This window comes from Lepidochelys olivacea (genome assembly GCF_965140295.1).
Source record: "Lepidochelys olivacea isolate rLepOli2 genome assembly, chromosome: 6".
NCBI lineage: Eukaryota > Metazoa > Chordata > Testudines > Cheloniidae > Lepidochelys > Lepidochelys olivacea.
In genome coordinates, this window is record NC_140416.1 from 69402909 (window position 1) to 69416272 (window position 13364).

The 13364-nt window shown below is 48.4% G+C and overlaps 1 protein-coding gene across 1 annotated transcript in view; it reads left to right on the forward strand.

Annotated features, from left to right (window-relative positions):
• The window catches only part of PLCB2 (phospholipase C beta 2), a gene marked incomplete at its 5' end in the record, with an annotated part of 64830 nt that overhangs the window by 9814 nt on the left and 41652 nt on the right, over positions 1 to 13364 (forward strand). The window contains 3 exons of the mRNA XM_084632350.1: positions 1710 to 1778; positions 10554 to 10694; positions 11175 to 11254. Of these exons, the coding sequence (XP_084488476.1) occupies positions 1710 to 1778; positions 10554 to 10694; positions 11175 to 11254 (290 nt within the window). The remainder of the gene's footprint in view (positions 1 to 1709; positions 1779 to 10553; positions 10695 to 11174; positions 11255 to 13364) is intronic.

Sequence of the window (13364 nt, forward strand, 5' to 3'; positions counted from 1 at the left end):
TTCTGCGGAAGGGTGTTAGCAGCAGGCCTGGTACTGGAATTGTGGTGTTGTGGGGAGCAGGCCTGCTGCTGTAGGAGGAGACATAGGTCAGTGCCTAGTTATACTGGGAAATGCAGTACTAGTTGATTAGCACCTAGTACAAACTGTAAGCAAATCTGAGAGCCACATGGCGCATCTGCTGGCTTTACATCCTGGGAGAAGTTTCAGAGTAGCAGCCGTGTTAGTCTGTATTCGCAAAAAGAAAAGGAGGATTTGTGGCACCTTAGAGACTAACCAATTTATTTGAGCAAAAGCTTTCGTGAGCTACAGCTCACTTCATCAGATGCATTCATTTGTCTGGCACCTTTCCCACTCTGAGAGAGTCTCTGGGCGTTGAGTGAGCTGACAACAGCTGCTGGGTGTAGCTGATAGGCAGGCTGCTGGCTGCTGGCAGTATGGGTTGGCATGGGCCATGGGTTGGCCAGTCTGGAGAGTGTGGCCATGGCAACGAGTGGGCGGATGCAGCCACAGAACAGGCAGACCACAGTAGATTATGCGGGTGACATGGGTGATTAGCAAAATGACACTGCTGGGGGCAATAGGCAGGTTGATGACATGGGTAACAGGTGAGGGACTGGGGTGAACTGTGGACTGTCACAGGCTACTTTCCGTGGCTGGGCTGGTAGCTGATTCAGTTGCATTGCACGCACACCATATTGCTGATCTCAGGTCCAGTGATAACTGCTTGGCCCTGACAGGCCTTGAGGGCACCCGTATGGGAGCAACATGTTATGTTATTAGGAGAGGAGTTGTGTTAATTATTGTATTAAACCTTTCAGTCTGCCATTGTGAACTAGATGTTTCCGCAACTGTGAGCAGACTTGGCCGGAGCTGAGTGCTTGTTCAGTTGGTATAAGTGCTGTTCCCTTCCCTCCTGAGCGCTTACTAAGCATTACACATCCTGCCAGATGTTTCCAGGATTCTATGCAGAGTCCCTGTTTTCACTTCAGAGATACCACCCTGTCTGATTAATTGGGCTTTACTGAACAGCAATCCACCCTTGCTACAACCTCTCGCCCGCCTCCTTCTTAGTGCAAGTTTGTGGCATGCCCTTTGATGGGTGTGCAAGGTGCTCTCCCACAGGGCAGGAGCTTGACGGAATTGCAGCCCTTGTGCTCTGTTGCCCCCAGAAACTGTTCCCTGCCAGGACCTCCACCCCAAAAAGGAAGGAGGTGGAACCACATATCACTGTCCCTCTGCACTGGCCAGGGGAGCAGTCGGCTTACACAATGTTGCAGCAAAAAGAAAAGGAGTACTTGTGGCAGCTTAGAGACTAACCAATTTATTTGAGCATAAGCTTTCATGAGCTACAGCTCACTTCATCGTATGCATCCGATGAAGTGAGTTGTAGCTCACGAAAGCTTATGCTCAGATAAATTGGTTAGTCTCTAAGGTGCCACAAGTACTCCTTTTCTTTTTGCGAATACAGACTAACACGGCTGTTACTCTGAAACCTGAAGAATGTTGCAGCAGGTGCTGTCTCTGTGTGGCTGGGAGTTGTGCCATTGTTCCTGCTCTGGAAGTGCAGCTCCACACTGACCCCAATGCAGGGCTGTGAGTGAGAGCCACCAGAGAGCCTTGCCATTCCCTTTCTAACCCTTCACTCTCTTGCTGTCCTTGCCCTTCCTCCTCCAAGTGCCACCCTCCTCCCTATTTTTATTCTTTTTCAGGAAATGGAATTTTTGGATATAACCAGCATCCGAGACACCCGAGTAGGAAAATTTGCCAAAATCCCCAAGGTGAGTCTGTGGCCCTTTTCTGTCCACGGTTGAGTCCTTGCTTGAGCCACGTGTTTGCATAGATGGTGTCTTTCATACTGCCCTCAAGGTATCTCAGAGCACTACACAGAGCTCTCTCTAACCAATGGATTAGAAACTAGCAAAGCAGTGACTGTGGAACCAGTATCGCACTTCTCATGCAGGTAACCAAACATCTCAGATGAAGAGTGCCATATCTTAACAGTCCTAATGCTACGTTGCATATGAGCACAAACCTTGGACTAGGACTTGAACCACCTGTCATTTTCAGGCTTGGAAACAAGAGTGCTACCACACTGGGCTGTATGGGCACTTGTATATGGGAGAGGGTGAGAAGCAAGCATGGGTCCATAGCCTGTAAATTCATGCAGGCTTAAATTGCTGAATGAGAGATTTAGGTTAGACATTAGGAAAAAAATTTTTAACTGTGCGAGTAGTTACGTACTGGAACAAATTACCTAGGGAGACTGTGGAATCTCTGTCGTAGGTATTTAAGAACAAGTTAGACAAACACCTGTTAGGGATGATCTAGATGATACTTAGTCCTGCCTCAGTGCAGGGGACTGCTCTAGATGACCTATTGAGGTCCTTTCCAGTCCTACAGTTCTGTGATTTCCAAATACTAGGGGAGGAAGCAGGCAGGGAAAGGCTCAGTGCTTGGTGGGGGTGGCTGTTTGGCACCCTGGGGCACAAAGCTGTCTGGTCCCCACTCCTGTAATGGTTAGTTTTATTTAGGAATTGAATTTTATACTAAAATGGCTAAAATTACTGGGGGCAATGGGGCAGAATCCTCCATTAAAATCCGTAAATTCTAGTTTGGCCACACATCAGGAAGGTGTGCCCCATTCATCTGTATCCCACTGTGTTCCCAACTCCCCCATGGTCCAAGTGACTCTTTCCCATGGGCAACAGCAAGAGCCGAGGGAACTTCATTTGGATAACTCCTCTCCCCCAATTCCCTGGTAGCTACCTGTGCTGCTCAGAGTGATGGGGTCTTAAATCTTGTGAGGATTGGGTGCTGTGGAGCCCTCCATGCACATGTCAGCAGAATGGCCCTCACCATCATGAGACTTAGAGAATTCTCAGCAGTAAGCCGTCCCAATGTCGAGGGATAGGGCAAGGCTAATAAGAAAGTGAGCGTTACATCTTACTATTGGGCTTAGATTTTCCTTAGACATGTTCAGCGAACATACTCGCTACCATATTATGGAGCTGCTGCCTTATAACTACTCCATCATGTTGCCAGCATGTAGCACTGGAGTAAAAGCTGATTACCATTCAGTTGCCACAGCTTTGTGATGTTGGCATTGCGTTTGAGGGTGAGGAAAGGCTGCTTTCTCTCCAACTCTAGCAGTCTGCATGGTTCTTTGCCTATATTTGCATAAGAGAGTTTGTTTCCCTGGCTTCTGACTCTGGTTTGTTCAAGTGAGGCTACTAGGGAAATCAGGGAAGTGGGAAAAGAGTGGAGAGCTGAGATTAAAGCTGAATCACTGGGTTGCTGGTTTATAAAGTCCCATTTTGGCTGGGGCATGAATTATAGGGCTGGGGCATGAATTAACCTCTCCTGCTTTTTAATGATATCATACCTGTTTTTACCTGGCAATCTCATGTAAAATGGCACTGTGTCTGAGTGTGTTGTGAAATTGCAGCATGATGTGAGGAAACTGTCATGATATAATAAGGGACTGTGGTCTGAGCTTTAGGCTGGGAGCTAGAATTCGTGGGTTCTATCTGCAGCTCTGACTCTGTGGGGTGGTGCAAACAACCTTTATGTATGGCAACCATTTGGCCTCCTTCACCACAGTATCTGAGCACCTCACAAACATGATTGAATTTATCCTCACAACACCCCCCTGAGTACGGTCATTCCCATTTAACAGATAAGAAATGGAGGCACACAGAGAGTATGTGACTTGTCCAAGGTCACATGTGAAGTCTATGTCTGGGAGATAAAGCCAGTCCAGGGCCTTAACTGAAAGACCGTCCTTCTTCCCTATTTAAAGCTTTTCCGTGCCTCAATTTTCCTATCTGTGAAATGGGGATAACAATTAATTTTACTGGAGTGTTGTGAGGCTTACTTAGTTCATGTTTATAAAGTGCTTTGAGGATAAAAAGCTGCAAACATGATGTTATGTCATGGTGAGATGACAGTATCAAGATATTGCCAGTACTGAATTTGATGAGTTTGTCTAACAGAACAAACTCAAAGGTAGCAGTTCTAGATGACAGCTTTCAGACTGTCAAGACTCAACTGTGAACAACAAAGGGACTTACCTGCATGATAAGCAACACCAAATAACAGAAAAGGAAGGGGAGGAGGAGACAGCTTCTAACAAATACAGGAAACTTCTTCAACATAAACCACAATTTCTCTATTGTCTCAGTTTCATGGTATAGTATGTGGGAGGTAAATAATTTGGACAACAGCCAGCAGGTCTGTAGCATGAAGTTAAATTCAAGACTAAAATCATATGACATGAAGGCTTTTGTAATGAGGATCAGTAGGGTTGCCAACTTTCTAATCACACAAAACTGAACACCCCTTTCCTGAGGCCCTGACCCTTCTCTGAGGCCCCGCCCCCACTCATTCCATCCCCCCTCTCTCCAACACTTGCTCTCCCCCACCCTCACTCATTTTCACTGGGCTGGGCAGGGGGTTGGGTTGAGGGCTCCAGTCGGGCGGTGCTTACCTCAGGCGACTCCCAGTCGGCAGCACAGCAGGGCTAAGGCAGGCTCCGTGCCTGCCTAGCTCCAAACGGCTCCCAGAAGTAGCCAGCATGTCCGGCTTCTAGGCGGAGGAGGGGCCAAGGGACTCTGCGCACTGCCCACACCCGCAGGTGCTGCCCCCGCAGCTCCCATTAGCCGTGGTTCCCAGCCAATGGGAGCTGCAGTGGATGCGCTGTGGAGGTGGGGGCAGCTTGCGGAGCTTCCCTGATTGCCACTCTGCCTAGGGGCCGCAGGGACATGCTGGCCGCTTCTGGGAGCCGTGCAGAGCCTTGGGAGGCAGGGAGCCTGCCTTCGTCCCACTGCGTCACTGACCAGACTTTTAACAGCGACCGGAGCCGCCAGGTTCCCTTTTTGACCGGGCATTCCGGTTGAAAACCAGACTCCTGGCAACACTAAGGATCAGTGAAGTCTGACCTGATCATACCAGGGGCCTTGCTGCATAGGCAGAGGCAGAAAGGGAAGTATGTACTATACACATACTATACACATACAATTTTTTTAAAAGTCTCTGTTCCAGTCTTTCCCCTCCCCTCCCCATATTTCAAATGCATTCATGTTATGTTGGCTGTTGGAATCACCCTATGGGAGAAGGCACTTTGCTCTTGGAAGACACAGATGCTAGTTTGATAGTCTTGGGGTGGTATCTACCTTTTCCTAAAGGTAGATGTTTATCACAGACTCAACTAGCATTGAACTCTATAAAAATATAATAGAAAATGCCTGAAAAATAAAACCTTATAATTTACAGCATGCCTTTGGGTGTCCATTGCATTTTACAAGCACATAAGAAGTTCTGGGTGCTGAGCTGTTTTGAAAATCTGGCCATTTACAATCCAAATGTGACCAGAAAACTCAATGACAGGAAAGGAAGAGCTGGGATTTGAATTGTAATAGAATACAAGCATGTATTTGCATGTGTTTAACAAGGATATATCTTTACTGCAGAGTTAGCCCAGCTGATAACCCAGGTGTTGCCCGTGCTCCCTTTCTCTCCACGTGTAAGGGTACTGTTGGCCCCATACTAAAACTTAGTGGGGGTTTTTGGTTGGCCATCTCCCAGTACTAAAAGGGGAAGGGTCGATGAGAAATCAGGACTCTGAGACTGACAGTCCGCAAGAACAATGGGGAGAGGCCAATGCTCCAGGTCAGCCTGATTGGCAGGTGGGCAGGCTAATGAGGGAACAGACTACAGACAGAGTGGGGCTGAGCTAAGGAGAAAGCAGGAGCCTGAGCTGAGCTGGGGGGCAGGGTCATGCTGGCCAGAGAGAACCAGAGAAGCAGCCCCGAGAGCAGACCTGTGTTGGGAGGAGATCTGCAGCAACCAGAGCCAGAGGGGCCAGAGAAGCAGCCCAGGGGGCGGGAGGCAGAGTGGAGCTGGGGCTGGGGCTGGGGCTGGAGCAGTCCGGAGCCGGGTGCGGGGAGCAGCTTGGAGTGGTGAGCGACGGGGGACCTTGGGCAGCGGGATCAGCGCAGGGAGGTGCCCCAGCTAAGAGGCCTTGCGGGCCGGACTTGGAGGGGGATCATAACCCCAACAGGGGGGCTGGCTCTGGGAAGAAAGGTCCTGCCACCTAGAGCCTGAAGGTGTGTGACCACCGCCAGAGCATGTCTGACCTGCAGCATCCCTGCAGCACAACCAGGGCCTGGGCAGGAGGCCTGGGACGTGTGAGGAACAGACTGTGAACTTCCCTTACATTCCAGAGATGCTAGTTCTAATGTTCCCGTCCCTCAGAGTGGGGTTATGTGTTTTCCTTAACCATTTTCCTTATTTTTTCAAAATTAATTGCTGTTTAATAAATTGTATTTGCTTTGGACTGTGTGGAATGATCAGTAGATCAGGGAAGCATCCAGAGCAGAGAGAGCACCCCAGAGTGGGGACATGCTAGACCCTGACCTAAGTGACCACAACAAGGTTGGGGGTTTGAGCCCCAGAAATCCTGGGCCCAGCCTTGTTGGGGTTACGAGGACTCTGCCACACAGGAGAGTGGAAGGGGAGCCCTCTGGATAAAAGAGGTGGGAGCAAGGACTCAGATCCTTTCGCTAGCCCGTTTTACCAGGGTAGTGTATAAGCCAGGAAGGTTCCCCACAATAGCGGGACCATTCCCCTGCTTACACACGCACAAAAATCTCTAACCCTGGTTAAGAAGGTGCTTTAAGCCTGAGCTAGCAAGCACAGCTGAGGGCATAGTCTTGATCTTGGGTTTTGCTTCAGCCTGGGCCAGCAGCCCACCCTACTTTGTGGTGAAAAGGCAGGATAATCAAGCACTGGTGCTGGTAGACCTCCAATCCTATCCCACAGCTCTACCTGGGATGTACTTTCTGGTCTAACTTCTCTCTTCTTCTGCACTGGCTTTTTGACCTCCTGTTTGCCTGCTTCATTTCTGCTGCACTTACACAGCATTTGAATGGAGGTGCTGTCCAAGAAGCCCTCCTCTTGGGCTGCCAGTTGGCCAGAAGGTGTGATGTCTGTAAGACCCATAATTTGGGGGAATTTGTATGCTTAGTGGACAAGAAAGAGAGAGAGAAAGAGCAGTCCCAGTCAGTTGCACTACAAATCACTTTGAGGTTTGCAGACTGAATTCCTTAATGACATTCTCATTAAAAATTCTTGCAGCCAAATGCTGTTTTCTTTTGTCTTCAGAGCTGTCTGCAGTAATAAGGAGTATTTCCCCTTGGAAATTATTTACCTAAAGCATTGTTCTCATGTTCTTCCTACAGACAGCAGCTCCATGCTAGGTAAGAGAGAGCACCAGGCAAATGAATTAATAGAGTGGTCCAGTTTAATGCATCACTAAGAACTATAGGATAGCACCCCAGAAATTCATCCCAGCACGTAGGCTAGTACAGCACCAGTGTGGATGCAATTACTTGGGTAGCACTTAGCATGGATGGAGCATCCCCACTGCAAAGCTACCTACACCAGGCTAGGCTAGCTTGGGCTTACTGTGAGTTGAAGACATAGAATCATAGAATCATAGGACTGGAAGGGACCTCGAGAGGTCATCTAGTCCAGTCCCCTGCATTCATGGCAGGACTAAGTATTATCTAGACCACACCTGACAGGTGTTTGTCTAACCTGCTCTTAAAAATCTCCAATGATGGAGATTCCACAACCTCCTAGGCAATTTATTCCAGTGCTTAACCACCCTGACAGTTAGGAAGTTTTTCCTAATGTCCAACCTAAACCTCCCTTGCTGCAATTTAAACCCAATGCTTCTCGTCCTATCCTCAGAGGTTAAGAAGAACAATTCTTCTCCCTCTTCCTTTTAACAACCTTTTATGTACTTGGAAACTGTTATCATGTCCCCTCTTAGTCTTCTCTTTTCCAGACTAAACAAACCCAATTTTCTCAATCTTCCCTCATAGGTCATGTTTTCTAGACCTTTAATCATTTTTGTTGCTCTTCTCTGGACTTTCTCCAGTTTGTCCACATCTTTCCTGAAATGTGGCACCCAGAACTGGACACAATACTCCAGCTGAGGCCTAATCAGCATGGAATACAGCGGAAGAATTACCTCTCATGTCTTGCTTACAACACTCCTGTTAATACATCCCAGAATGATGCTAGCTTTTTTTGTAACAGTGTTACACTGTTGACTCATATTTAGCTTGTGGTCCACTATGACCCCCAGATCCCTTTCCGCAGTACTCTTTCCTAGGCAGTCACTTCCCATTTTGTATGTGAGCAACTGATTGTACTTTACTTGGGCCAAATTCAGAGGTGAGTGAAAGAGATTCTAAGAGACTGCCACTCACACTTTCCTCAACTTGTAAGTTACACTACTGTAGACTCAGTCTCCCTTGTACCTACACCCACTAGACATCACCTCTGAATCTGGGCCACTACGTTTATGGTAGCAGTTTAGAACTTTAGCTGCACATATGCAGCTAGAAGTCGGGCCTGCTTCTGCTCCCACCGAAGTCAATGGCAATTTTGCTATTGACTTCAAGAGGGGCAGGATCAGGCCGTTCGTTTGGTTTTGGCTGGAGGATTACATTTATATAGTGAATTTAATGCACTTCTTTCATGATTTGTGAATGTTACTTATTTCATTGTAAATTGTGGTGCCCTGCACCGCAGCACCTTACATTTGGGAGATTTTACGTGGTGATGAAGAAAATTAATGAAAAATAATTCTACAAAGATTCTGTAAAAATTGACATGTATTATCCTTAACGTGATCCAGTAATGAAATACATATTACACTAATCAGAGAAGGTCTATACTTGTCCAACTCAGGCTCTGGCGGGTCACAAATGTGAGGTGGGATGGAGGGGAGACAGGTTCCAGAAGTGAGGGGCTCTGACACTCATTTTACAGAGGGACCAACTCCAGGAACTGGCAGCAAGCATGACTCAAGCGATCACAACTACTGGCACAAGACACAGGGAGAGAGTCCATCTCTCAGATAACCGGGTCCTAGACCATGGAGGGCTTTAAAGATCATAACTAACACTCCAACTGCATTGGGAAGAGATAATGTTATGGTGATGTTGGAGTAAGGAGTACTGCAGTAAGCCAGCCTTAAGACTATTGTGTGATGCTGATAAACAGCTTGTTTGTAATAAACTCAGGAACCCTGCTTCAGTAGTGTCTGTCACCTTATTCCATACATTACAATATCGGCAACGTCAGCAAATTTGGACTGGAGATAGGGTTGCCAGGGGTTCGGTTTTCGATTGGAACACCCAGTCAAAAAGGGACCCTGGCAGCTCCAGTCAGCACTGCTGACCGGGCCGTTAAAAGTCCAGTTGGCGTGGGGCTGGCAGGCTCCCTACCCAGCTCCACATGGCTCCCAGGAAGCAGTCAGCATGTCCCTCTGGCTCCTAGGCATAGGGGCAGCCACGGGGACTCCGCGCACTGCCCCTGCCCTGAGCACTGGCTCCGCAGCTCCCGTTGGCCAGGAACCACGGCCAATGGGAGCTGCCAGGGTGGTACCTGTGGGCAGGGGCAGCGCACAGAGACGCTTGGCCGTGCCTTCACCTAGGAGCTGGAGAGACATGCCAGCTGCTTCCCCAGAGCTGCCTGAGCTAAGCACCGCCTGGAGCCCACACCCTGAATTCCCTCCTGCACCCGAACCCCCTGCCCCAGCCCTGAGCACCCTCCCGCACCCAAACTCCCTCCCAGAGCCCATGCACTGAACCCCCTCCTGCACTTCAAACCTGTGCCCCAGCCCTGAGCCTCCTCCCACACTCCAAACCCCTCATTTCTGGCTCCACCCCAGAGCCCGCACTCCCAGCCAAGAGCCTGTACCCCCTCCCACATCCCAGCCCCCTGCCTCAGCCTGGAGCCCCCTCCCACACCCCAAACCCATAATCCCAGGCTCCACCCCAGAGTCTACACCCCCAGCCAGAGCCCTCACTCCCACCCTCTGCACCCCAACCTCCAGCCCAGAGCCCCCTCCTACACCCCAAATCCATCATCCCTGGCCCCACCCCAGAGCCCACATCCCCAGCTGGCGCCCTCACCCTTCCTGCACCCCAGCCCTCTGCCCCAGCCCAGGGCCCCCTCCCGCACCCTGAACCCCTCATTTCTGGCTCCACCCCAGAGCCTGCACCCCCAACCCAGAGTCTGTATCCCCTCCCGCACCCCAACCCCCTGCCCCAGCTTGGTGAAAATGAGCAAGTGAGGGTGGGGGAGAGCAAGCGATGGAGGGAGGCGGGATAAAATTAGCAGGGGCGGGGGAGCGGGAGGGGTAGGGTTTTGGGGAAGGGGTGAGGCAAGACTGTTTAGTTTTTTGAGATTAGACAATTGGCAACCGTCACTGGAGATCTCTCAAGAAGAAAGTTTCTTCTGAGATCTCTTGGTCAGATCAGAAATGCCAGGCTGCTCTAGTACCTCTTCACATTCCCACTGGACCCAGGAAGTACAGAGGCCCACAGTGAAAATGAATAATATAAAAAGTTTTCTAAAAACTTTTTCCAGCTTCCATAAGGGTTCAGTGCAAATTTGGGTAAAGGTTTGGGTTGGGTCTTGTTTTCTGGTGTCAGTTTACCCATCCCCCTTCATTTTTACCTTGTTTCCCTTTGCAGAGCCAGAAGCTCCGAGAGGTTTTTAACTTAGATTTCCCAGACAACAACTTCCTGCTCAAGACTCTGACTGTTGTGACCGGCCCCGATATGGTGGATCTCACTTTCCACAACTTTGTCTCCTACAAAGAGAGTGTTGGCAAGGTATCTGAGACCTCAGGGGAATGGACCACCAGGGATGTCCAGGAATGGTAGTATTAGTGGAAAGTGGGAGGGTGGGAATTCTAAATCCCCTGTTTCTTGAGCATGACTGACAAGCTTGCCAGCTGCAAGGGACAGGAATCCCGTTCCAAAAGAGAGGGGGGTACAGTGCCCTTGAGCTCCAGCCTGGAGCCCCTGCAAGCAGAAGGAAGGAATTAATGTGCTGCTGCTGTTCACTTCATCATCCTCCTTCCTGCAGTTAAAGTGGACAAAGCAAAGGATAGGAGGGTAAGTTCAAGGTCCTACTGTAAGCAGGTGTAGAAACAGGGGCTCAAGACTAGGCAGGTGGCAGGGACCAGAGGGTGCGCACTGCTCCTCAGGCTGTGAGGACGGGATGGGAGGTCAGCACCATTCAGAGTGCAGATGCCATGTCCTGATTGGTGCCATTTTTCTAACCTCTGATTGCATTTGTTTTGTTGCCAGAGCTGGGCTGAGGATATCATGGCCATCGTTAGAAATCCACTGACATCCAATGCATCTCGCTACACCTTCCTGGAGAAAATGTAAGTGGCTTCCAATTAATGTTACTCTTTAAAACTCCAACCCATTGCTCTCCCTGCCTGTCTCCGTAGAGAATGATGCCAGGGTGGGCTCCTTGGGAGCAAAGGGCTTCTGCAATTCAGCAACAAACCTTGTCTGAACTCAGTTGCCCATAACAACAGGTGCAATGTGGTATCTAGGCTGTATGTCACTTTGGGTGCATGTACACTGTACCCTTCTTTTGGCGGCATGTAGGGTGTATACCGGCGTAGTCTCCGTAGAATGGGTATAAATAACAGTGTAAACGGTGAAGCCTGGCTTAGACGAGCAGAGTAAAGACATGCTTGAAGGGTGTGGGACATACCTGAGTACATGCCCTAGACAGTTCTCTACTCACCCAAGCCATGCCTACCCATTTACACTGCTAATTTTTAGCAATGTAGCATCCTGCTGCCTCCCCATTTCTGGAGCCCTTCCCCACACTGAAGGAAAGACTCTGGCAATGGTGAAAGGGTGTCCATTACTTGCAATGATTGGTTGTGGTCAGTTTGGAATCCTTGAGTCGTCTTCTTTTGCTTGTGCATCTGCCATCTGTAGTTTGCTCTGTTGATTGTTCTTTCTGAGAAACAAGCTGTAGATGTTGATGGTTTCTGTTGAAGTCTCCACTGTTGGTCTCAATCACATATGATCTGGGTGCTGAATTCTTTTTCTTTATGGCAGCTGGCATTATCCATTCTTTTTCCTCATCCAGTTTGACGTGAACATAGTCTCTAGACCTGGCAGTTTTCTAACTGAGTGACATCTGTTGTAAAAGTGTTCATAAGCTTTGTTAGCCTTTTTATCCCATTTGGCTATTCTCTTCATTCCTGGCCACTTTGGAAATAGATTCTTTTCCAAAGATGGAATAGTAGTTCTAAGTTGTCTTCCCATCAGGATTTGTGCTGAACTATATCCAGTAGCTGCTATTGGTGTTGATCTGTAACACAGAAGAGCAAGGAAAGGATCTTCCTACTGTAAGATTTTCTTAGCCTTCTCTACAGCTCTTTCAGCCTCTCCATTTGCTTCTGGGTAAAAGGGGCTGCTAGTAAATATGGTCAAAATCATATTTTGTTTGGAATGACTTAAATTCTGCTGCAGTGAATTGTGGTCCGTTGCCCATCAGTAGTTGTTCTGGAATACCAAACTGAGCAAAAATGGACTTCAGTTTCTCAATAACACTGTGGCATATTATGTCTTTCAAATACACTATTTCTTCGTATGTGGAAAAATAGTCCATGAAGACCAGGTAATGATGGCCTCTGAATTCACATAAATCTTCAGTGAGTCTCTTCCAAGGTCCGTCTGGTAGAGGTGCTGTTATTAAGGGTTCCTTGTGTTGTGTTGGTCTGTTAGTTCTGCAATGTTCATGTGCAGATGCTTTATTCTTTATCTCCTTGCTGATGCCTGGCCACCTGGTTGGCCCGTTCACAGCATTTAATTAATCCTTGATGTCCTTCATGGATGAGGTTTAGGATTTCTCCACTCATTTGTCTGGAATTACGATGCAAATTGCCTTTAATCACAAGTCCATTTGACTCATTCAATTGTCCACGCACCACAAAGTAGTCTCTTATCACTTCCTTAGTGTCCTTTAGATACTCGAGTCAGCCGCCTCAAATGTAACTTGAACTTCTTGAAGTTGAGTGTCTGTCAAGGTTGGGTTTTTTTAGCTGGAGGAATCCCTTTTCTGACACTGGTCTGTATGCAGCCACAGTATCCACATTTGCCATTATGTCATCTTCAAGCTCACAGGTAGCTGAGTGTGATGCTGGGCTCTGTGATAGAGTGTCTGCTATCACCAGATTTTTCCTAGGAACATATTTAGCAACTGGGTTAAATTTCATTAACCTTAGCAGTAGATGTTGGCATCTGAGCAGTGCTTGATCCAGGTCTTTTCCACTGATGAGGTTTACAAGCTATTTATTGTCTGTTACCAGTCCACACAGATCTCTGTAGAAGTTCTCACATGCCCATATGCTTGCCAGGCACTCTTTTTCAATCTATGCATATCAGTTTTGTGCTCCTGTAAGGGAGCAAGAGCTAAATGCAACTGGCCCCCACTCAGAGCCATGTTGTTGCAACAATGCCCCACCT